The following is a 26,359-nucleotide window of genomic DNA, read 5'->3' as shown; positions in this document are numbered from 1 at the left end:
ACAACATACCCCAACAATGCCTGAAATTGCAGAAGCCACATGCGGCCACCTCATGTTTTTGGATCCAGCCAGGGAATGGCAAAGTGTCTGGACATTATCAGTGACCCAATCAGCTGCCCTCCAGGTTTCGACCTGCCATGCAGACTTTGGGCCATACTGAACCACATTCAAACAAACCATGGAAGATGTGGCTACTTGATGTACATGTGGAAAATCAAAGACTCCCCTTCATGAGACTGCACTGAGAACATACAAAACATCAAACACGTTGTAACACAGTGCCCCAAATAGGGATGATGAAATGGATGATATCCACAAATGTCACAGAGGAGGCCTTGGAGGTCTAGGTTGGACATTAGGAAAAAGTTCCTAACTGTCAGGGTGGTTAAACACTGGAATAAATTGCCTAGGGAGGTTGTGGAATCTCCATCTCTGGAGATATTTAAGAGTAGGTTAGATAAATGTCTATCAGGGATGGTCTAGACAGTATTTGGTCCTGCCATGCGGGCAGGGGACTGGACTCGATGACCTCTCGAGGTCCCTTCCAGTCCTAGAATCTATGAATCTATGATTTTTTCTTGACAAATCCATGTTGGCTGTTCCTTATAATCCTATTATCTTCTAAGTGCTTACAGATCGATGGTTTAATAACTTGTTCTACTATTTTTCCAGGCATCAAAGTTAGGCTGACTGATCTATAATTCCCTGGGTTCTCTTTATTTCCCTTTTTTGAAAAAAGGTGTTATGTTTGCGCTTCTCCAGTCCATTGGGACCTCACCCTCCCTACTGCTGTAGCAGGGGAAAGGCTCCAGCAGGGGAAAGGCAGTGAGATCTGGGAGGCACTGCTTGGGTAGGGGAATATGCTCAACAAGGACAAGTGCAGAGTCCTGCACTTAGGACAGAAGAATCCCATGCACTGCTATAGGTTGGGGACCGACTGGCTAAGCGGCAGTTATGCAGAAAAGGACCTGGTGATTACAGGATGAGAAGCTGGATATGAGTCAACAGTGTGCCCTTGTTGCCAAGAAGGCTAATGGCATATTGGGCTGCATTAGTAGAAGCATTGCCAGCAAATCGAGGGAAGTGATTATTCTCCTCTATTCGGCACTGGTGAGGCCACATATGGAGTACTGCATCCAGTTTTGGGCCTCCCAATACAGAAAGGATGTGGACAAATTGGAAAGAGTCCAGCAGAGGGCAATGAAAATGATTAGGGGGCTGGGGCACATGACTTATGAGGAGAGGCTGAGGGAACTGGGATTGTTTAGTCTGCAGAAGAGAAGAATGAGGGGGGATTTGACAGCTGCTTTCAACTACCTGAAAGGGGGTTCCAAAAAGGATCGAGCTAGGCTGTTCTCAGTGATGGCAGATGACAAAACAAGGAGAAATGGTCTCAAGTTGCAGTGAGGGAGGTCTGCCTTGGATATTAGGAAAAACTATTTCACGAGGAGTGTGGTGAAGCACTGGAATGGGTTAACTAGGGAGGTGGTGGAATCTCCATCCTTAGAGGTTTTTAAAGCCCAGCTTGACAAAGCCCTGGCTGGGATGATTTAGTTGGGGTTGGTCCTGTTTTGAGCAGGGGGTTGGACTAGATGACCTCCTGAGGTCCCTTCCAACCCTAATCTTCTATGATTCTATTATTCTATGGTTCTGGCATATTTCTATTCTATTCACCTAAGCAGTGCCTCACTGGCTCCATTGCTGTTTATACCTATGCTAGGGGGACATATAGTGGCTGTATTCAAGTATAGACCTATCCTATGTTACTTGAATATTCTGTAAGGTGCACTTTCCTTATTCTGGCTTTTGTTCCTTCCCCATTGTTGTTAATATTAATTGTTAAGCATCTGGTCACTAAAGTTTCAGAGTTCACTTTTTCTTCTGAATGAAGGTTGAGGTTGATTTTATTTTAATCAAATTGATAGCCCTGTGCTGTTCTTAGCTTAACATGCGTGGTTTATGCAAGTCACTCCCTGTGCAACAAGAAGGGAATGTACTCCTAAATATACATTTAATAGAACTATACAGTAACTCCTCACTTAAAATCATCCCGGTTAATGTTGTTTCTATGCTAAGTTGCTGATCAATTAGGGAACATGCTCGTTTAAAGTTGTGCAATGCTCCCTTCTAACGTTGTTTGGCAGCCACCTGTTTTGTCCACTGCTTGCAGGAAGAGCAGCCTGTTGCAGCTAGCTGGTGGGTGGTTGGAACCAGGGTGGACCGGCAGCCCCCTATCAGTTCCTGCTATCAGCTCCCCGCTCCCCTAAGTTCCCTGTGCAGCAGCTGTCCCTCCCCCCACTGCGATGTGCTGCTCCTGCCCTCTGCCTTAGAGCTGCTCCCAGAGACTCCTGCTTGCTGTATAGGGGGAGGAGGGGAAAGGGGGGACTAATGTCAGGGTGTCTCCAACCCCCCCTCCGCTCCTGCACCCCGCTTACCCCATCTTCCATAGAGCAGGGGGGACACACGACGAAGGGAGGGAGCTTCTAGGCAGTAGCTGCCATCTCAGGTTTCAGCAAGCTGATTTAATTAACAAGGCAGTGTACTCAAGCCTGGGGTCAGCTACTTAAAGGGGAAATACGCATTTTTTCTCTCACACACAGGGTGTGTGTCTCTGTCTGCCCTCCCTCCTTTCCTGCTGCCTTGTAGAGTGTTGTGAGAGTTAACCCGTCAGGGCTCAGTCAATTGCTAGTTCATTTAGCAGTAAGGCATTCCCTGGGAAATATCCCACCCTCTGACTTCTCCACCTCAACCAAGCTTCACAATCATCATCACTGTGTACCAGTATTAAATTGTTTGTTTAAAATTTATACTGCATGTGTGTGTATGTGTGTGTATATATATATATATAGTCTTTTGTCTGGTGAAAAAAATTTCCCTCTCATTTACATTAATTCTTATGGGGAAATTGGATTCACTTAACATCGTTTTGCTTAAAGTCGCATTTTTCAGGAACATAACTACAACGTTAAGTGAGGAGTTCCTGTACCATCATTTGAGAGGTAAGGAGCCATCAGATTCATGCCCCTGCATTGTGTTGCTAAAGGATTAATAGGTATTTTATATTCTTGGATTCTAAGCCCAGAAGAGACCATTTTGATCATCTTATCTGACCTCCTGTATGGCACAGGTCATAGAACTTCCCCACAATAATTCCTAGAGCAGATATTTTAGAAAAATATCCACTTTTGATTTAAAAATGGTCAGTGACTGAGAATCCACCACAATCTTTGATATTTTTTTCCAGTGGTTAATTACTCTCACGGTTAAAAATGTACACTTATTTACAGTCTGAATTTGTCTTGCTTCAACTTCCAGTCTTTGGATCATGTTATATCTTTCTTGGCTAGATTGAAGAGCTCAATATTAAATATTTGTTCCCCACGTAGATACTTTCAGACTGTAATCAGGTTACCTCTTAATCTTTGTTCAGCTAAACAGATATAGTTATTGAGCTCCTTGAGTCTAAGGCATGTTTTCTAATCCACTAATCATTCTCCTGGCTCTTCTCTGAACCATCTTCAATTTACCAACATTGTATTTGAATTGTGGGCACCAGAATTAGACACCAGTACCAAATACGGAAATAAAATAACCTCTCTACTCCTACTGAAAATTCCCGTTTATGCATCAGGATCACATTAACTCTTTTGGCCACAGCATCACACTGGGAGCTCATGTTCAGCTGATTACCCACCCCCAATGCCCAAATTTTTTTCACAGTCAGTTTTTCCCAGGATAGAGCCCATCACCATGTAAGTAGAGCCCACATTCTTTGTTCCTAGATGTATATATTTACATTTAGTCATATTAAAATGCATGTGATTTGCTTGCGCCCAGTGTACCAAGTGATCCAAAGTGCTCTGAATCTGACACATTCCCACAAAATATTTAGATTTCAGTAGCACTGCATTTTCTTATGGACATTTTTTTAGACCAGCTCTACTCACAGCACATTGTCTTCTATGGACAGGAAAGAATTTGCCCTGACATCATAAAAACAACAGGACAATTGGTTAGGTGCATTATCGGGAATGGGAATGAGTAACTGCAGGAGGTGAAATCTCATCTTGGATGAACCATTGGTCTGATTCAGTCTAACACCACCACCACCCACCTGTTATTCCTCTGTTTGAAGATGATGCTATTGCAAGGCTAGTTCCAGAAATTCTGTGGTGTAGAATACATATAGACAGCTTATGACAGAAGCTAAAATGACCAGCCATAATATATGTCTTGGCCCCTCCCACATTAGTCAAAACAAAGTGTGTGTTACTTTGGTAACCTCCCTGACTGTATTGGCTGGTAGCATCCAATATTTCTGCCATATGTAAAAGCTGAAGTTTAATATTTTTAGAACATATGACAATGGTTTTATATTTGATGAAAAATTGCCTTCTAGCTTACATAGTGTCCATAGCTTTCTGGGTTCTATCCTACCAACAAGGCATAGCCCCTCAAAGGGGCAGCCCAGAGCTTCTCCATCCTAATGAGAGTACTTTAATGTGGCCCATCACAGACAGACACACTAGGCTGGTACTCCACTATCTGGCACATTGTGTAGTTGTTTGGACCTGTGCAGAGCAAGTGTTAAATCCCACCAAATCAGAATGGTAGCATGTTACACCTACTTCACACTTACTAAATCTGATCATCTGGTTTTGTCAAACTGTGGCCAATCCGGGATCCAAGCAAAAGGAGAAACAAAAGGGGACTTTATGCCACTTTTTTGGTTCCCCAGTCCTGGGGCCGGTTTGACTTTGGGCACTTTAGAGTAGCCTTCACACTGATCTAAGCTGTGCCCAGTTGCTTATTACCCCCCCAGGGGCTGTTCTGGCAATGTGGAATAGCAAGAGTTCAGGGGCACTCTGTATGCAGCCTCTTCCAGCTGAACATGTTCCTGGTCATGCTCCCATATCAGGGCATAAAGAATGAGTGTTGAGCTGGAGTAGATGGTCCAGAACTAGCAGGGGAGTCTTCAGCTGGCTGGTTAAAGAAGCTTGACTGTCCCTTTGCACCACTGGTACAAAATTTCCAGGTCCAGGAGCTAGCCCAGTTCAAATAAGTGTGACTACACAAGATACAAGGCAATTGAGAATCAGGCCCAGACCTCTAGGAAGTGTAACCATAAATATAAATACATATTTATTATTGATATGTATTGAAATACATAGTTATTATTGATGTCTATAAAAGGTAAAGCTATCTACTGGGTGACTTCAGTTTTAAATGTGGAAACTGGCAGGCTATTTCTGATCAGGCTATGCAATTGTTCCCAACGTTGCATCTGAGAAATTAAAAGCTTAAAATGCCATTACTTTCTTTTCTTTCTCAACAATCAGTGGGGGTTTTGTATAGGATAAAAGCACAAAGATATGTCTGGTGTGTCAATAGGGGTTAATCACTTTTTCCAAGACACAGCTTAGAAAGCTGAATTTAAAGGCAGAGGAAATCTGCAATGAGGGTATGACTGGAAAGATGGATTCCAAGCTCCAGTTCAGTACAAACATGGGCCCTGATTAACTCTGAGTCAAGGAAAAGACTTCAGTGGGAAATGGATTGAGCTCATGGCATTTTTTCCATGACAGGGATCCTTTGCAAGTGCATATCCTAAAATCAAATCCAAGTGACAGAATTGTCTGAGTAGTTCATCAGCTCTCTTCATCTAAACAAGGTTTGTTTGAGCACATCTATTGCTTGTGAAAAGTTCTGTCATGAAAGCCCTGGAGACTAAAATCTCCAGCAGCATGGGTAGTAGTTTTGCATACTTGTCCACATTGCCCTATCCATGTGCTTTACCCATGATCTGGAGGAAGTACCTGTAGGGGTGAGGAGGTAGTTCAGTCTCCTTGGTCCATTCAGTTCTTGTGTCTGTTAAGACAGCCAACAAAGTTATCAATCAATCAGTGCCATAGGTGATGGGTTAGTCATGTCCATTTGGAAATAGACTGTGATCATGTAGGCCACAGAAAAGTCTTTAGTTGGTAACTTTAATTCATAACCAACTTGAGCTAGTTTCATCTCTTTGGTAATGTTTTAATTTGTAGTATCTGTATTGACAATATGATGATGTGTTTTTCTCCAGAACTGTCAGTAATTTATTTCTCTTGGGAAGTCAGAGAGAGAAATATCTACTTTCCAGGAAAGGGCAACCTATTTGGAGCACAAAAATACCAAAGAAGCATCTTGCAATTTTTGTTTTGCTGCTTTTATTGTTTCAGGCAGGTGCATGATACTAAAGTATAGAAAAAAGATTGCAGTGGTAAACTATGTCATTGTAAAGAAAACAGAGGGATCAGAAATGACCTGCATGAAAATCAGCATAATTACAGATTGTATACATTGTACAGATGAGAGCACTTTGTCATTGTCATAATGAAGAACTCCACTGTGAGAGACACGTTTCTAGAGAAGATCCATTTTATAGTTGACATTCTGGGTGGAGAAAGAAAAAAATGAAAATGACCACTGCACAGTGCATTACCTATCTCAAACAATTTCAACAAAACCCATTTAACAAACACTGTGATGACATTCTGAAAATTAGGACTAAGTTTAATTTTCCCCTGTCATTAATAGAGGAAACAAATTAGTAACTGAACTCTAAATATTTTCACATAAAGGGGTGCCAGATGGTGTTGAATAGGAAGGAAATGGAAAAATAAATGAGAGGGATAAACTGAAAACCAGTTTAAACAAGATTCTCCTCAACCTCCCAAATCCTCTCATCTTCTTTCAATGTATCTATTAATTGTAGATGACTGATAACCTCTTTAAAGCAGTCACATTTGTAATCTTCCATTTATCTTTGAAATCTATTGATTTACTAAAATGTAATTTCTGCTTCACAGTGTGGCTTCTGTACACATTAATATATAAGAATGCATTTAATTATATGGTACTTTTCATTCACAAGATGGTAAAGTCACCATGCAGCAAACAGCACCAAGACCTACCTTAGCATGACATTTAACTGATCACAGGAGTCTTCCTGAAAGTTGCTGCATTAACTTTAAGGGAAGGGGAAGATGCGCCACACCTTGCAGAACTGGGATTTATACAAATAAAAGTCCATCTGCCAGCACTGAAAAAACTGACATCCTTCACACACTTACCTTCTGCTGGAACCGGTTTGAAACACCAGGGGCTATCTGGGGTATCTGAATTAAAGCAGCATTGTCTTGCACTACATTCAATTTCAGTGATGCCTGGATACCCACAGTTTTCTCTTGCTTTTGGTTGCACATCACATTCACCTGGAGCTATTTAAAACAAAGTACAAGGTAAACAGCCTAACATATTTTTCATTAAATGATTATGCATCAGTTATTTAAGCAAAGATTCAAAATTGCACCAGCCTGTAAATGACACTTTCAGGCACATCAAGCACTTTTGTAAACCTAAACAATTTATTACCTTAAACTATAAATAGACCCAGCTCAAAACAGTCCCCCAGCATGGGACCAAGTAGTGAAATGGGTTATTTCCTTAGACTTATATTGCAGAAGAAATATGTTCAAATTCACAATTTAAATGAGTCTAGTGTCCTGAGACTGCTGAATATTTGCTCTTACCACTATGAAACCACTACACAGCTTCGCACAATAGGCAGTCTTTCTCCAAAAGATGCCTCCAGCACAGTAACAGTGAGCATTAGTGTACAGTAGTTTTACTTCACTACAAAAATTATACAACTACTAGTAGTACAAAGTTGTAATTGTAAAATACTAAGAGCCAAATTCTAGCCATGTCAGTAGAACCCCAGGCAAGTACCCCAGAGATGAATTTGTCCCTAATGTTGTAGCTGATATAAAGAACCCAATTCTGATCTCAAATTGCTGTAAATTGAAAGAAACTGCACTGAAATCAATGGAGTTACATTTGTGTAAAATCCCAATGAAAAGTGAGAGCAGACTGGCAAAAATCACTGTAGAAATGCAAAAGTGGGAACTGGTTTACTATATCCAGTACTTTGCTTAAATCATCTAACACCACAGATGTGAAAACTAGTCCTTTTTATTTTTTGTTTATTTGAAATTGTTTTCTTGCTACTTTACTTAGTGGGAGTGGCATGTTTTCCAAACTTCAGGTCTGAAATGCCTAGACTCTCTTGAGATTTGAATCTTGACACGATTCTCTTATCCTTTCTAGACAGTAAATTCCATGTAGCCGGACTCTTGTCTTTGTTCATGTTTTGTAAAGCCTGGTGTACATGTATGGTGCTACGTAAGTATTTAAGACACACTCATAACCTGGTTTTGAGGAGCAGGCCCTTTTCGAAAGCTGGGTGGATTTCCGGAGAGGGATCCATCCGAGTTCATAGGGACAAATAGGCACAACCTGGTTCTACAGCTCCTAAGGCCTAATCTTGCCCATTGAAGTCAATGAAATTTGCCATTTACTTTAATGGGAGCATGATCGGGGCCTCAGGAAAAGCTTTTTGAGGTTTGCATAATAAGGATTTTGCAGTACTGTGTCTTATAAATTTGTGTATTAAAATTCCTTGTATTTTTAACAATATTAATATAACTAAAAATCTGAAGTATGTAAATGATATATGCTGGTTTAGATACTTTAGAATGCATTTAACATGGACCATGAAAATGGACTAGTCAGTCTAGCATGAAGTCCTCTAGGGGCCTCAATGTTGCTAGCCTATATTCATGGAAGGCTTTTGGATGATATGGGGATGGGCAGCAGTTCTAAGATAGGCAGATAGGGGAGCTATCTGCTTCTCCTACAATAGAACAATGCTGCAATATTTGGAATGCTGGAAGCTTAAATACAAAACAAGAACTTAATTCCCAATAAGATTTGCAAAACCTTAATTCCGGTTCTAAAGTAACTGACTTTTTTTCTTTAAATAAAATTAACTCCATAGAAAAATAAGACTACATTTTGTATATTTTGGGGACATGGATGGTCATCTTTTTATCATATAGATCTCTTTTGTAAGCAGTGCCATCAAACACTGCTGCAAAAAAACTCTCTCAAATACAAACACATGATCTAAGCTCTTGAAAGAATTGCTATATGCTGCAAATACACTAGGTAGTGCACCTTGCCACTAGGCTGTATTATGTCTAATTCCTCCAGAGCTATATTTCCCATCTCTGGGATGAATTTTTTCCCTGGACACAAACAGCTTCCAATGAAGTCAGCAGAACTCTGCACAAACATCCAGATCAAAATTGGGCCCTAGGTGGACAAATCTCTCCAGATAAAAAACATTATTGTTAGAAGAACAGACCCACATCAAGTTATCTCTGCATGACAGAAAGAAACATAATTTATTAGCTCTCCAATGTCTTTGCTCTCTCATTCTCCCTCATGCCAAGAAAAATAGTAGATGGGTCCTAATTTTCATTCTTTCCCATTTGGAGTCATAACAAAGCTGAAGTACAAAGATGTACTAAATTTTACATCTCAACATAACATTAGAACAATTAACATAATAGTTTCTTAATATTTAACATTACTGACATTATAAAGCAAGATCTTTGAGAAATACCTTATTGAACAATACTCAGAATTAGGGTTGATTAATTTCAGGTGGTTTGAGCTTATGCCCTGAATGTGATATTTTAAAACATGCACTTACGCAGCAAGGCATCGCTGAGCCCCACAATGAGGGAAATGGTCAGTAACCAGAACACCTTATTTTCCATTGCAGTCTTCAGTGTTCAGTCTTTACGAAGAGTGTGAGTCTGCGGACGAAAATGTCCCTAAAGGGTTTTGTTTTATAGCAGTTTTGTTTGCTCAAATAGTTTCAAATAACATTTACCTAAGGAGGCATTTTTTGGCAGTTCTCTCCATTTATCACTTTTTGATTAAACCATTTCCTAGCCCATACAACGTCCAGTGAAGTGATAAGTATTGAAAATGGGAAAATGCTGGTGTAGATATAAAGCTTTGTTTAAAGCTTATGTGGCAATCAGGTTTTACATTCCGCACTGTCAACCTAACCTTATCAGAAGTAAGTCGATACTCTGTCATGGGTGCATTCTGCCAATTTCAGTATCAGTTATTTTTAATAGTAAAAAAAGTGATATTTCGGCAAGCCACCAAGATGCAGATTTTTAAAAGAACATATGTGCAACGCTTAATAGATTTAGGAGCATAAAGAGTATTTTCAATGGGATTTTGGTGCCCAAGAGCCTAAATCAGTTAGGTGTTACAATGCTGAGTGCTGCAACACTTAAATATCTGGGTCTCAGTGTCCATATGTCTGGGACACTAGTTCTATTCTATATGGCTTCTTATACTACCCTCATCACTGTAGTATCTCAGCACTTTCTGGTAGTGCATAATTCAGTGTTAAGGGGGAAAAACTGAAAAGCAGATGAAAGTTATTTAGGATTTTTAACAGTTTTCTCACTTCAGAACTGAGGCCTCAGTTTAGTAAGGTACTTAAGCACATGCCTGACTTTAATCATATGGTAGCTCCCGTCTACAATAGACTACCTGTCTATAGCACATTGGGCTCCTGCTATACATATAAAGAAGGCTGGAGGAGAAGCAGAGTTGCACTTCCCTCCTCCACACAGTAAAAATAAAACCAACAATAAAACATCTGAAAGAAGCAGTTTCCGTATAGTTCGTTCGTTCTTTCTTTCTTTTATTTCCAGATAATTATCTCTCAAGGCTTATCTAAATGGCATAAATCCAGGCCTTATTCTTTAAAATGTCACACTATTGATAACTGCAGATGCTACGTAATCCAGAAGGACTGATAGAGGACTGATAAAGGCTCAGCTAAGGCCCAGCACTGGTGGCTAAGATACAGCATAAGTAACCCTTTTAAAATAATGATTAAGGCTAGGATTTAGTCATGGGTATTTTTAGTAAAAGTCATGGACAGGTCACGGGCAATAAACAAAAATTCACAGCCCCTGACCTGTCCATGGCTTCTACTAAAAATACCTGTGATTAAATTTTTGTGGGGGGAGGGGGAGAGAGGGGCCGCTGGAGAGACATGGGGGGTTCACTGCTGGGGGAGCCGCTGCTGGGAGGGCACCCAGGGCCAGTGGTACCAGCTGCCGGGACCACGGACCATGGCCACTGCAACCGGCCAGGGACCATTGCCAGCAGGGCCGGCTCCAGGGTTTTTGCCACCCCAAGCAGCGGGGGGGGGGGGAGGGGGGAAAGCCATGCTCACGGGCACTTCGGTGGCAGCTCCACCGAGCCGCTTCATTCTTCGGCGGCAGGTCCTTCCCTCCGAGAGGGACTGAGGGATCCACCGTTTAATTGCCGCCGAAGAGCCGAATGTGCCACCCCTCTTCATTGGCCGCCCCAGGCACCTGCTTGCTGTGCTGGGCCAGCGGACAGCAGCTGCTCCGAGCGCCCCAGGTCTGCTGCCTGGGGGCTGGAGCAGTGGCTGGTGTGGCTGCCCTGGGGGCCACCTGAGCAGCTGGCCCTGGAGCTAGCTGCTTGGGCAGCCATGGGGTCAGCCACACTGGCTGCTACAGAAGTCACGGAAAGTCATGGAATCCCTGACTTCTGCGACCTCCGTGACAGATACACAGCCCTAATAATGATCAATAACATCACTGTAACAGTGAAGTGTTTGGGGCAACTGAGGAACAGAATTTAAGTGACTCACTTATGGTTATGTAGGAAATCTGGGGCAGAGCTGTGGACAGAACCCCTAACGGACACATACATTGTCCACTGGACCAAATTGCCTCTCATAAAGTTGTTTCAAATCTCAGGTTTTAGGCTAATTGCAAAATAAGATTAAAGTGCTTACCCACCTTTTGTAAAGTGCTCTGAGATCTACAGATGATAAAGCAGTGTGTAAATGCAAAGAATTAATATTAGCTATATATATATCAGATGTAAGAAGACAAACCAGAAACAAATGACTTGCTTGAGAAAAACTGTGGCCAGGTAGATTAAGTATTTGGAATAAAGCAAACTGAGCCCTGATGCTTAGGGTATGTCTACACAGCAAAGAAATACCCACAGCTGGCCCATGCCAGCTGACTCAGGGGTCACAGGGTTGGGCTGCAATCATGTTTCATTGTTGTGTAGACTTTGGGGCTCGGGCTGGAGGCATATGAATAAGTAGTAGAGTGAAATTAATGATAAAAAAACATAGTAAAGTGTTCTTTTGCATTTACATTTTCTGAATTTGCTGCAACTTCTTTTCTCCCACCCAGCAGGAAGGAAACTAGGAAAAGAAATAATGGGCAAATATGTATTCCTGTGTAGGAGCTAATGCTGATGGTTGCCTGGCTACTAATGGCTAGAAAAGCCAGAACAGCCGTGACCTGTTTAAGGCACAGGTGCAGCTCATTACCAAATGGGTAACCATCTGAGGCACAAGAAGCAAGTTAAAAACTTGGGCGGTCAGAGAAGCTCTAGAAAAGAGATCTAAAGTGAGAGGCTGGTTATAGTGTTTTGGAGTAAGATCTTTGACTTTATTTAGGGCTCTAGTGGGCCAGAAAATAAGAATGCTATTTCTTGAAAAATTTTGAGGTTAACATTTGTTTTCATTCTGCATCAGAACAAAACTTAGACCTTTCAGAATGTTTCTCAAATAGTCCAGTGGTTAGGAGATTCACCTAGGATGTGGTAGACTCAGGTTCTAAGTCCTCTGTATTATTTGTATTGTACAAGTGCACAGGGCCGGCGCTTCCACTAGGCGACCCTAGGCGGTCGCCTAGGGCGGCAGGATTTGGGGGGCGGCATTTTGCCGCCCTTGGTGGAAATTCGGCAGTGAGGGTCCTTCCGCTCCGGATCTTTGGCGGAAATTTGGCGGTGGGTCCTTCACTCACTCTGGGTCCCGCCGCCAAAGTGCCCCGAAGATGCGGAGCGGAAGGACCCCCACCGCCGAAGACCCCAGGCCCCCTGAATGTTCAGAGGAGGATCGCTGCCACCTAGGGTGACAAAAACCCTGGTGCTGCTCCTGCAAGTGCATAGGAGTTTCAGTCATGACCAGGCCCCATTGTGCTAGGCCAGTGGCGTAGCTAGAACAGGGCTATCTCTGCCAGTCCTTATCATTCAGCAGGCACCAGAAGATGAGGCTGTGGGGCATGCCCAGGGGGCAGAGGGGGGCCCTTCCATGGCTCAAGATCTGTCCGGCCCTTCATCCCTGCTCGGTGTCCGTCTGCCCAGCTGGCGGTGTCCTTCTCCTGCCAGCACTGTGTGCTGCTGCTCCGGTCTCTGGCCCCAGTGCTAGCCATGCCCAAACCCTCCCCCATGAAGCACACCCTCTGCCTGGAATGACTTGCCCCCTCCCATCCTGTGGATTTGGGGGGCTCCGGCCCAAATTTGTGTGGGCCTGGATGCTAAGTGGGTGAGCCCTGGCCCAGTCATGGTGTAAGCAAAAGCCTAATGGGAAGAAATTGTCTCAAATAAAATTGTACTCCGTTTTGCTTATTTTGCTTTATACTCCATTTTGCTAGCTTTGAATTCGTGAGAAGAAATTGTAGCCTTGAATTAGTAAAAAGAAATTGTTCTGAGTTTACTTTTTGCTGATTGTGTTAACATTTGTTCTTAGAAGGATAGAAATTTTATGTCTTTAATTGCCTTATTTACTGTTTGGTGTGAGTGAAAAATGTACAGTACTTAACTGAGAAAGGACAACTGGGCCGGATGGTCAAGAAGGGAGTGGAGGAGTAAAGAGGCACCAACTCCATCATCCGGATGGCAGATTGACAACCCTAAAGTGAAGTCATACACCCCAAGGACAAGATAAGGAGTTGAGCCAAAGGGACAGATAAGAAACAGCTGCGGACCTCCTGGTAACAACTCAAAATAATGCTAATTAAAGCAACCTTGAATACCTCGTGACTGACAGCTCCGGTGTGTCACAGCAAGGTCCATAGACTTGTGTGGGAACTTATCACTATAAAAGAAGGGTGTATTGCCATGAGACTTTGGGTTGAATTTCATTGTTCTCTAAAAAATGGAAATGCCTAGATTTAAACATCCTACCAGTTGAAAAACTGAGAAATTGAGAAATGAAATCTCAGTTCTTGCAGTAAAAGCTGACAAACTATAATATTGTAGAGTGGGATTTTCAAAAGGGCCTAAGAGAGTTGGATGCCCAGCTTCAGTACATAGAATTGTCAATAGCAGTCAGTAGAGGTGAGAGTTGAAATCATGCTCTCCTCAGTTCCAGTGTAATCCACCTTCCACTAAACTACAAGTATTGAGCTCCCTCCTTTCACTCACGTAGCAGTGCTGTGACTGTGCTTGGGAGTGGAACACACTTCCTGATTCAGCAGAAATGTGAAACGTCATGCCAAATCCAGCACGCTTGAGAGCTCTGCTGCTTCTTTTTCCTGCCAGTTTTCCTAGGAAAGTTCCTGTTCAGAGTAGTTTACCTAGTCCCATGGCTCACAATAAGTCTGGTATTCTTGAAGACAAATCTTAGGAGTCATCTTTCTCAATATTGAAATCCCTTGGGCTATCGTAAGATACAGGATTTCCACGAACTCTTTGTTAAAGAAGGAAGCTAACAGTGTTGGCTTATAAAGTTATGCTTGGCTAGGAATAGTCACTACAAAGGAAGGGAGTGATAAGACTGAGTTTTTCTGTACTATGTGTGCTGAATTGCCATGGCTGGACTACTGGATCTTTATTATTCTGGTATACTTGATATTACATTTTCATTTAGCAATGGCATATAAAATGCTATGAATAAATGAATAATAGATATTATCAGCGTGTTCCAAACATGATTAGTGTTATGGTTATAAATACGTCAGTAGAAGTTGTTACAAGACAAGGTCATAAACTAATGACCTGTTGGACTTCAACAATTTCTAAAAATGGATTAACTCTTTGTAATTAGAGCGATCTCTGGTACCACGTTCCAGGAGATGCACTGGAGGGTGCATCTCCTGGAACTCTAGGAGGGTGACCTGCTGGGTTTCCTGGCCTGAAAAGGGAAACTACATTTTGGGAGAGAGGTTCACTGAGAAGGGACAGAGGCTGCCCATTTAATAACAATTTCCTGATGATGCTTCTAATTACTGGGCATGAGAGAGTTTCTACTTCAGGAAAGGTTTGATCACGAGAACTTTCATTGGTGAAGCTACAAATGCTATGGTCGCCTTTTTGGTAGTCAGTATCTCTAAGAGAGAGCAAAAGTCTGATGTAGGGAGGGAACACTGGAAGCCAAGAGTATTTCACATAGATACATTACCTGGCTTTCAGTAGGAAATGAAGCACCAGGGAACACCTTTGATGCTTGCGTCAAAACAACATTTCTTTGTCTGGCATTCGCGGCATTGATTCCCGGATATCCACAGTCCTCTCTCTCTCTTGGGGTTACTGCACACTGGCGTTTGGCTGTTTGCAACAAAGTCCAGGTTACTGTATTTTTCTTTCCTCCCCCTCCCCCCCCTGTAAATGCTTATTTTTAATCCATACTCTGTCAATTTCCACTGGACTATCTATGGGATAGTCTGACATATACATTTTCCATAACTCCATATTTAATTTGGTTTTAAAACCCCCATCTGTTAGAATAAAGATACAGAGAATGCAGACCTTACTTCTCATGATAGATGATCTGTAAACATTTTGGTTGTTGAAAAGTTACCTTGCATAAGCCCAGTATTTCTACTGTGACCAAAATGCACTTTATAATTTACTTGATTACGCCACAGATAAGAGATTTGCCCAATGGCTTAATGTGAGAGCTTCTCCCAGGTATGCTATTACCCAGGTGATGTATACAGAGGATGCAAATAGTACTTTTTGTCATTAAGATTCTATCATTTTCCTATTCTGCCAAACAACATAAGGGTTATTTGTTCCCCCAGTAAGAGAGCTATTTTTTCGCTGTCTTTGGCTCCCTTAAGTGTATGTTCAGAGAGGGGAACTTATAGCCCTTTTTCTGACCAGCAGAATAGAGATATGACAAAATCTCAAGGACAAAAAGCTTTTTTCAGAGTCTCCAGGACAGTCTCATCAGGTGGAAATTCACAATTCAATTTACTTCAGTGGAGTTGCACCAATTTACACCCCCTGAGGAATGGACCCTCTGTATCTAATAATTCAGTAATACTGATCCATATTCAGGCAAATCTTCCAGAAAAACACCAAACTCAGAGTGAAGACTACAGGGTCAGGCCTGGAATATGGTCTTTCAAATCTGACTGAATTCCCAGTTTTCCATAACCTCTATCTATATCCTAAACTAAGGCTGTCCCCACCTTTTGTGCACAGACGAAGATGGAAGACTAAAGGTAATGTCCGTGAGAGATGCTACTCCTATTTCAATGATAGTTACCATGGTTTCTTTGGTATTTAAAGTAACCAGAATGTGGAAGAAGCTTGGGGAGGAGCCTCCTCTGCACCAAAGACGTGAATATGATCAATTACATGGTAAGAATTTCTAAAGTGAGACTTTTTAAGACAATTTGATACAGTATCATTATTAGGGAAACAGCTTTCCAGTTACATAAAGTATAATCAGGGCCAGTGCAAGGATATTTTGCGCCCTAGGCGACACTTCCACCTTGCGCCCTCCCCCCCTAAAATAAATCACATACATTATACACAATACACTGTCACAGAGTAATGTTATAATTTAGAATTTATTTTTCTGCACTTTAAGTTTAGCAAATTTAGAAACAAGTTCCTCCAAGTCAATGCTGTGAGCAATGTCACGTTCTATTGACAAGGTAGATAGCCCAACAAGTCTTTGTTGCAACATTGATGTTCGCATGTATGTTTTTATCAACTTGAGTTTTGAGAAGCTTCGCTCACCACTGCCCACAGAAACTGGGAGAGTCAAGAGGCTGCAAAGAGCAATAACTGTGTTAGGGACACTATCTGTCAGCTTATTTTCCCCTATGAAGTTCAATACATCTTGCGGTGATGAATTCCTTTGGACTCGTCTTGCAATAGCTTGCAATTCACTGCACAAGTCAAAGGCATCAATATCTTTGGATTCACCATGTTGCAAAGCTTGCTCCAGATTCAAGCAATGTTCCATAATTTGCTTTGGTTTTGTATTTTGCAAATTGTAAACATCATATAGGAAGCCAAATACTGAACTAATTTGCTGCATCAGTGTGAATCTTTCTTCAACCAAATGTATTGCTGTGTCAATGACTGCAAAGTAAAAGTTCATTTTGAATTTTTCTTTCGGATTATAAATAGGTTCGTCATCTGTTTCATATATGAACTGCTTCCTCTTCTTTCTAATACGGATTGGATCTGGTTCAAAAAGTGCCGGTACATCCAACTCTTCCGCAAGTTTACCTGCATCTACCAATGTTTTCTCAAAGGCTGAGTCACTTCTGCGGCCCACAAGAAACTTCTTGGTTTCTCCGAGTAGATTAATGGCATCACATATGTCGAATTCTTTTGCCTGAAGTTGTTTGCTAGTCATGTTGATCTCAAACAATATGTTATACCACAAAACAAGAGAAACAAGAAACTTGAAACTAGAAATGGCTTTTGTAAGAGCCTTTGCATCAACTTGTGACATATTGCCAGATGATCCTGTCAGAGTAGTGTCTTCATAGATGTCTATCAGAGCATCATAGATGTCACCAAGCTGATAGCGAAGAGGTTTCAAGGCATCGATTCGACTTTCCCATCTTGTTTCACTCAATGGTTTAACTGTGAGATTAGATACGTGGCGTGTTAGAACTTCCCAGCGATGTGTAGGAGCTGAGAATACACATACACATGTTGAACTAAATCAAAGAAGGCGGTTGCCTCCAAGCAACACTTTGCAGCATCATTAACAACCAAATTAAATGAATGTGCACTGCAAAGAACAAAAAAGGCTCATAGATTAATATCCAAAATTCTTCGCTGGACACCATTTTCTTTCCCTTTCATATTGCTCCCATTGTCGTAGCCTTGACCACGCAAGTTTTCTATAGCCAGTGACATCTCTTCTAACTGGTGAAGAATAGTTTCTGTCATACCAGCTCCAGTTGTCTCCATAAGTGACACAAATCCCGAGAAGTGTTCCTTTATGCGTACTGATTCAGTCTCATTCTCGGTCTCTGAAGTAGGCCTGTCCACAAACCGAATGATCATGGTTATTTGTTCAACGTGGCCTGCATCTGGTATACAATCTAGAATGATCAAAAAGTATTTTGCAGCACGAGCAGATGTAGGATTTTTTGTTTGATGGCATTGGATAGAGGATGAATAAGCTCATTCTGTATGTCTTTCCCTAGGTAATGTACATGCATCTCCTTGTCCTTAATCCTGCAAAGATGCTCATCCATAAGCAGGTCAAACAAAGCTAGATATTCAACAAATTTGAGGAAGTTCCCATTACCAGAAGTGTGCGGTTTTTCATGTGTTCCCCAAAAGGCCAGGTTTTGCATACCAAGAACTCTGACCAAAGCAATCAGATGTTTTAGTATTTGCTGCCAATGCTTTTCTTCTTGCTTAATCAAACGCAAATGTTCTTCATCAATTGTTCTCTTGTATTTCAATCGCAGTTCAAGTTCCTTCCATGTTTGAACATTCGTCAAATGTTGACTGCTTTTCTCGTGCTGTGAAAGAATTGCAGACATGTTTTTCCAATCCCTTGAGCCTTTTTCAGAAAGAGATGATGTGACAATAGTACTACTGCCAAACAACTTGCAGCAGAAGCAAAAGACAGAATCACTTGATGTGGAATACTGCAGCCACTGACGGTGCATTTCTTCTTCATTAATAAGTCTACATTTGTAACAAATTGTCGAGAATTTTCTTTGCTTACTATCTTTGGGAAAATCGAACTGCTGAACTTGTTCCAGCCCATGTTCCACCAGAATTTGTTGGACTTGATCATCGCATTTGGCCCAAGTAGCAGGATCGAGGAATGTGATCGTTCCCCTTTATTCAACATTGGTGAGGCCTCATCTGGAATACTGTGTCCAGTTTTGGGCCCCACACTACAAGAAGGATGTGGAAAAATTGGAAAGAGTCCAGTGGAGGGCAACAAAAATGATTAGCGGGCTGGAGCACATTTCTTATGAGGAGAGGCTGAGGGAACTGGGATTGTTTGGTCTCCAGAAGAGAAGAATGAGGGGGGATTTGATAAAAGCCTTCAACTATCTGAAGGGGGGTTCCAAAGAGGATGGAGCTCGGCTGTTCTCAGTGGTGGCAGATGACAGAACAAGGAGCAATGGTCTCAAGTTGCAGTGGGGGAGGTCTAGGTTGTATATTAGGAAACACTATTTCACTAGGAGGGTGGTGAAGCACTGGAATGCGTTACCTAGGGAGGTGGTGGAGTCTCCTTCCTTGGAGGTTTTTAAGGCCCGGCTTGACAAAGCCCTGGCTGGGATGATTTAGTTGGGAATTGGTCCTGCTTTGAGCAGGGGGTTGGACTAGATGATCTCTTGAGGTCCCTTCCAACCCTGATATTCTATGATTCTATGATCACTAAAGCTCAAATTCAAACAAGTGACATTTTCTCTTTCACGGTCTTCCAAGTTTTGCTCCTCACGTGTCTCATTTGATTTGTCTTCAATATTCAGATTATGTTCTTCAAACTCTTCTTCAACTTGTGAAACTCTCATCCCCACCTCCATCTCTGCATGATCCTTTGGCATTGAACTATCTTCATCTCTGGCCAGTGGATGGAGATATTTCAGAAACAAACCTTTTTGCTTTCTTTCTTCTTTTGCTTATCAGCCTTCCGCTTACGAAATTGTGCCCAGCCATGAGGCTGCGTCAACTGAAAATGAAAAAAAATGAAATTTTATTCCTATCAGTTCTTTTTCTTGTTCACTATTAAAAGTAAAGGATAGAGAATACGTCACTTACTATAAGTCACTATTTGAATTTCATCAACTGTTTGACGTAAATATTGATTAAGAGATCAAGATGACTTTCCCTTAAAATTAAGCAATGTTGATTGTAATCAGAAATACACCCTTTTTAGTCACGTATACTTCCTTCCTTCATTCTTTCATATCAAAATCTGACTGGGAGTGCTGCAGAACCCATTCTGTCCAACCAGCCATGTACCTCCAAATGATTAAAAACATCAAATGGTACAAACTCAATTTGAATGAAAAGTTCCATTTTCTAACTAAATAGGTCACACACTCTCAAATGGTTGCCAAGTGCTCTTTGTGGTGGTATGCTCATCTGCTCTAAATACCTACTAACTTCCCTGTGAGAATAATCTTTGACTTTGATCCAATGAAAGCAGGATGGAAAAGCCCCCCCCCCCCCCCCCGCGAAGACCTAAGACATGATGGCTGGATGACATAAACAGACACCTGTCCCTCACAGGCACTACCTCATAACATGCCAATTTTGCTCAGGACAGAACATCATAGAAGAATATTATGCATTCAGTGGTCTCTACACTGGCCAAGCAACAGCATGACAACTAACCCAACATAACCTAACGAGTCCATCCAACTTTTTTGACTGCTTCTTGGTGAGGGCTAGGGGTGCCAGACTGAGCCCGGTGACAGGGGTGGACTACAAGTCTACAAACCGAGGCAAGGTGCTGGGTCTAGAGTCCTCTGAGACTGCAGTCCTGCACCAAGTGGAGTGCAGCCTCCATGTGGAGAGAACTCAAACAAATATCACGCTCCTTCTGCGTGATTCCCCCAAGCACTTCTTCAGGCAGCTGCTATGGGGGTCACTCACAGGCTTAGGCCTGCCTGTTGCAGGCATAACACAGCAGCTGGGCTTAAAACCCAGATACCGGGCATGACAGAGGCTGGGGCAGGGAGAGGGGGGCACTGGGGCAGCTCAGTTCTGCAGGCTGCCGTTCTCTCCAGCCACCCACGCACAAGGGGAGCAGGAACATGGACCAGCCACGGACCAAGGGGGGCAGGAGCACAGGCGCCCGAGGCCAAGCTGTGGGGAAGTGTTTACCTTGCCCAGCGCATGGGCGTTGGGGTCCTCTTTCTTCCTCCACCGGACCGCCGCCCGAGGCTCTCTTGTTTTCCGTGCCCCCGCTGGGGCTGACCGTGGAGGCTGAGCCAGGAGGCAGCCGCCCATTTCCTCGCAAAGCCCTGCTGTCGCACCCATCACCAGGCTCGTGCCACGTGAGCGCTAAGCAGAGCTGCGGAGCTCTGCCCAGCCGCCGGCGCCCCCGCTGGCAATGACAATAATTGCATGGAGCGGCCGCTGTGCTGGGAGAGGGAGTCTGAGCCTCACGTGTCAGCGCGCAGCCCAGCCCAGCTGTAAAAAAAATTTGGGGGCACCACTTTTTGGCGCCCCCAAATCTTGGCGCCCTAGGCAACTGCCTAGTTTGCCTAATGGTTGCACTGGCCCTGAGTATAGCGTCAGTTTAGATGTGTTTTTCTATTACCTTTGTAACTAACTCCTTATTCTGCAAAGAGTATACGTCACCATATGAAGTCAATAGAAGTTTTGTCATTGAATTTATCATGTAAGTGTTTTATAATTCTCTATTTTTTTAATTAATGTACCTGGTCCTGAAGTAAGGCTCCCTGATCTGTAGTTCCCAGGCTCAACCTAAGTTTAAAAATAGCAACAACATTGGCTACCTTCCAATCTACTAACATAGTAATTAATTTTCATTCTCTATTACAGATTTTTGTTAACAGCTCAGCCAAGTCACCAACCAGTCAAGATGCCTTCTTGCTCTTTTATTTTATCCATTTGTTCCAGCATGTCTTATGTTGACACCTCACTCTCTAGCACTGCCACATCTTTATTACCATCTGTATAAAGTATCTCAGGGGTAGGTATCTGCCCATCATCCCCTTTTAGAAAGGTTGAGGTGTATTTTCTTAGTAACTTCTCTGCAGTGTCCTTTTCGTCCCTAGTAGTTTAATAAACCCTGAAAGGCTTCTTGCTTCTGATATTCTTTGAGAATTTCTTGTTATTTGTCTTTATCTTTGGCTATTTGCTTTTCAAAATCCCTTTTGGCCCCATCTGCTTTTCAAAGATACACCCACTATTCTCACTGAAGCAAATGGAAAAAAAAAAAAATAGGCCATGTTTTTTTCCACCTACTCTGAATAACAATCAGTCTGTGGAATCAAAGGCAAAAAATCACAGTTCACAATATAATCAAAACAGTCATTTGGTCAAAAGTGTTGCAAGAAAATTAGAAGGGAAATACGTACCTGGGGCTCGAGGTACCTGCTGAGGGACCATTAAGTGTTTTGTTCTCCTATTTATACTTGTACCTGCCATAGTAGTAACCAATCAACTAAATTAAAACAGTTCCATTTGGGACATATTTATTGGCTATATGGTCCGCTTGCTAAAATTTAGCTTGTGATTGTTTTCAAAATGGCAATGACTAGGATATGAACAGGATATAAAATATATAGCAGTTTGTTCTTTAGTTTATAAATGCAATTTATTTGGAAAGGAAATGTGTACAGCTTTGTATACATTCTCAAGTAAAAGAGAGAGCAGGTGACACATGGGTTCCTATGATACTGCCAAACCCACCCACTATCTGTTTCTCAAAGGTGACATAAGTGAGATTTGTTGTGAGTCAAAATTTTTACTTAGGATCTGTTGGATTCCCAAACCATGCCTAACACCAGATCTGTTTATTTAAGGCCTATCCTAGATACATACAGGTAAAGCTTCTGCAATGGACCTATCTCTGTGTGGCAGAGTTTCCTTTGAGAGCCCCATCATTAAGTTTGCTTAGCACATAGCCCGCGGGTCAACCTGAGGAGTGCTGAACTCTGACAGCTTATCCCATGAGTGTGACAAGGAGGAACTGAGCGGCTAGTTTAAGAGCACGAAGCACCTGGAAATCATTCCTGAATTCCAGGACAAAGTGCACACCCAGAAGAAACAATCTCCTTTCTTAGCTCTAAAACCTCTCTCAGTTCCCTGTGATATGCACCTCTGGCACCCAGCCTTCTAGTGCAGGGTGATAGTGACATAGTCTGGCTGTACTAGCATTACCTGTAGGAGCTGGAGGAAGTGCTGGACTGAATCTGGTTGCAGTACTTCCTCCTCTCCTGTAGGTAGCACTATCCCAGCAGAGACAAACAGAACATTGAAGAAAGAAAAGGAGAAGAAAGAGACAAGAGGGTGGGGTGGGGAGGGAAGAAGCTGATTGATCGATCTTTGACCACAAAAGGAGTGCCAATGAGACACCACAAGGCAAGGGAAAGAACACAGGAGCAGATTGCTGGTGTCAGAGGCAATGTAGCCTGTCTACGGGTCTAAACAGTCACTTCTCTCACCTGTATTGTTTTATAGCCATTCTAAATTCAACCATTTCCACCATGTAAAATCAAGATAAAAGGTCAAAAAATATTTTTTGCAGGAGGGAAAGACAGAAGAAATTCCATTTCAGATCAACTGAAATGGATTTTTTCAGCTTGCTCTCTGGGCAGTTCATCAAGCAGCCCTGGGAGCCAATGGGCTGCCGCAGAGCCAGGGACCCTGGGCTCCCCAGCAGCCATCCATATGGGCTACCAAGGACCTAGGGAGGCAGGTAGACTGGCAGGAAATCAGGTAAGTTTCTAACTGAAACCTGTCTCGTTTTCAGCTTCAATCAAAACAAACTTGCTTCCGTTGAACATTTCAATTTCTTACAAATTGGCATTTTCTGATGGAACCTGTCCATCCAAAAATTTCAAACTAGTGCTAATAGTAGTGTTTGGTTACAGCAGTAGGTTCATCTTGCCGACTAGTTCTTATTAGTCAAATCATGGTTTCATGGTCTAATCCATTGAGCTTTCACTGCCTTTCTTATGGGTGACTTCTCTTCATCACCAGCCTTAAAACACATTTAAACCAGGCGCAGCCTGGGGAGCGGGCACTTGTTACTGCCAACTGTCCCCCTCCTGGGCTCTAGAGGTAACCCTCAGCTGTAAGGAAGTTCTGAGCCCAGCCCCATCTGACATACTCTGAGTGACTGGATTTAGGAGAATGGAATCCATTTATAAGCTTGATTGGTTGAACTGAGTAATTAGAAGGTGCTGGGGACAATGTGTCAAATGCTTATTATGTAGCCATTTTTCCAGGTGATTAATAACAGCAACAAAGGCCAAGTTCCACATATCTAGGGGTCCCTCTTAAAACTAGCAAACAACCACCGCCATCTCTTGCCCTCACGTAGAATTTCTGGAATCACAACGTATCTTCTCTGGATGCACTTAATTACAATATTTCCCCATTCACAAGCACTGAGTGTGTGTATGAAAGAAAGAAAGCTTTATTAGGGGTAAAAAGAGAACAGAGCATCAATATAGCTATATGAATGATAAATAACACTGTAACTTTGTCAGTAGTCTGTTAACTCAGTTCCTCATCTGCTGGAGTGAATGTCCAACAGAGAAGAGAAATTCCCAGAGGACACTGAACTGGGAGGAACTGTGGCTGCCCACAAGAAGAGAAATAATCCAAAGGGCCCTACTGAGACATGGGCAGGAAGCAATTTATCCAGCTATGTCCTATGGTACTTATATAGCCCCCATTGCTATAAAATCTGAGCACTTCACAAACTTTAGCATAGTTATCCTCAGAACAGCCCTGTGAGATAGGGCAGTACTAATATTGGATTGTTTTCTAGAAGATCTCCTCTAGAGATTATTTTGGGGAAGTTCTGTGGCCTGTGTTTTACAGGAGGTCAAACTAGATGACCACAATGGTCCCTTCTGGCCTTGGAATTTGTAAATACGCAAATGTCCTTTATCATATCACTTCTCCCTTTGCAAAACCCTACTCATGGTTTGGTGTCAGTGTGTAATGCAGTCCCAGAGTCCTTAGTGCCTGTCTCCAATCTCTTGAGTTGCTTAGTCCTGCACTGATGCTCCACCACCTAACCTAACTTTTGGAGTGCAGCTTTGTTTAGTGGCGGGAGGAGCAGCCTTATCAGAGTTTACTCATCTCTGCTCCCTGCATCATTCCCCAATGAAAGAAGCCTTCCAACAAACACAGGATCCTTAGTAGAGGGGAACCTTTGAACACAGTCCTTGCTACGGGGATGTACTCCCCGCCCTAAAGTATGAACTCTTTTTACCCTCTCTCCTCTCACAGTTCAATTCCAACCAATTCTGAGTCTGTGTACAATTAGGGGGACTCCATAGTGTTACTGGAGGAGTTCTGCATTGAAATTTTATGCAAAAGAAGTTCTCTGTAGCCATACATTCCCCTGTTTACCACTAGATAGAGAGAGGAAACTTCTTTTCCTCTGGCTCTTCTGTTCATCTGGAATTCTGGATAAATAGCTTATGTAGGGTTGCCAGGTATCTGGTTTTCGACCGGAATGCCTGGTTGAAAAAGGACCCTGGCGGCTCCGGTCAGCACCGCCGACTGTGCCGTTAAAAGTCCAGTCGGCAGTGCTGCAGGGCTCAGGCAGGCTAGTCCCTACCTGTCCTGGCACTGTGCTGCACCCTGGAAGCGGCCAGCAAGTCCAACTTTTAGGCAGGGGAGCCATGAGGCTCCATGCGCTGCCCCCACCCTGAGTACCGGCTCCGGACTCCTATTAGCCGGGAACCACAGCCAATCGGAGCTGTGGGAGGCGGTGCCTGCAGGTGACAGCAGTGCGCAGAGCTTCCTGCCCCCCACCCCACCGCCTCGGAGCTGGACCTGCTGCTGGCTGCTTCCAGGGCACAATGGGGTGCCAAGACAGGCAGGGAGCCTCCCTTAGCCCCGCTGCACTGCTCACCGGAAGCCACCCGAGGTAAGTCCACGCCCCAACCCCAAACCCCAACCCCCTGCCCTGAGCCCCCACAAACTCCTCATCCCCGGCCCCACTCCAGAGCCTGCACCCTCAGCCAGAGCCCTCACACCCCTGCAACCCAACCCTAGCCCACATCCTGAACCCCTTATCCCTCACCCCACCCCAGAGCCCAGACCCCATCCCAGAGCCCGTACCACATCCTGCACCCCAACCCCCTGCCTCAACCCGCAGCCCCCTCCCACACTCTGAATATCTCAGCTCCATCCCCCAGCCTGGAGCCCCCTCCTGCACCCCATACCCCTCATCCCCAGCCCAGAGCCCTCACCCCCTCCCACACTCCAATCCCCTGCCTCAACCCGCAGCCCCCTCCCGCACTCTGAATCCCTTGGCCCCACCACCCAGCCTGGAGCCCTCTCCTGAACCCCAAGACCCTCCTTCCTAGCCCCAACCCAGAGCCCGCACCCCCAGCCAAAGCCCTCACCCCCTTCTGCACCCCAACTCCCTACCCCATCCCAGTGAAAATGAGTTAGGGTGGGGGAGAGCAAGCCACCGAGGAAGGGGGAATGTAGTGAGCGGGGGGCAGGGCCTCAGCAAAAAGGCAGGGCTAGGGTGTTCAGTTTTGTGTGACTGGAAAGCTGGCAACCCTAAGCTTATGCAGACAGAGCAGCTCAGCAGCCATTCTTCTTCCTGTTCATCAATGGATGAGAGCAGAGAGCTCCTTAGTTGTTAAAGCATTAGGCCACAGGGCTTATATTTGTACTAAACTTTGAACTGTCTCTGGATTCTATA

General features: G+C 43.3%; 2 protein-coding genes across 2 annotated transcripts; both read right to left on the bottom strand.

Annotated features, from left to right (window-relative positions):
* Positions 1 to 6,183: 6,183 nt before the first annotated feature.
* Positions 6,184 to 9,720, bottom strand: LOC128822977 (trefoil factor 3-like). Its single transcript, XM_054004916.1, has 3 exons — positions 9,599 to 9,720; positions 7,113 to 7,259; positions 6,184 to 6,432 (listed from the first exon to the last, which is right to left on the bottom strand). The coding sequence occupies exons 1-3, from the start codon at positions 9,663 to 9,665 to the stop codon at positions 6,419 to 6,421; spliced, it is 228 nt and encodes a 75-aa protein (XP_053860891.1). The 5' UTR covers positions 9,666 to 9,720; the 3' UTR covers positions 6,184 to 6,418.
* A 6,826-nt stretch (positions 9,721 to 16,546) lies between these two features.
* On the bottom strand, positions 16,547 to 20,937 carry LOC128835448 (uncharacterized). The gene is given in 5 exon segments (XM_054024981.1): positions 16,547 to 17,521; positions 17,791 to 18,083; positions 18,086 to 18,482; positions 19,577 to 19,651; positions 20,812 to 20,937. Coding segments are annotated over 5 exon segments (1,866 nt in total).
* Between the last annotated feature and the right edge of the window lie 5,422 nt (positions 20,938 to 26,359).

This window comes from Malaclemys terrapin, chromosome 1 (assembly GCF_027887155.1).
Source record: "Malaclemys terrapin pileata isolate rMalTer1 chromosome 1, rMalTer1.hap1, whole genome shotgun sequence".
NCBI classification, from domain to species: domain Eukaryota; kingdom Metazoa; phylum Chordata; order Testudines; family Emydidae; genus Malaclemys; species Malaclemys terrapin.
Note: the sequence above shows the minus strand (reverse complement) of the source record. Positions and strands in the feature narration are given on the sequence as shown.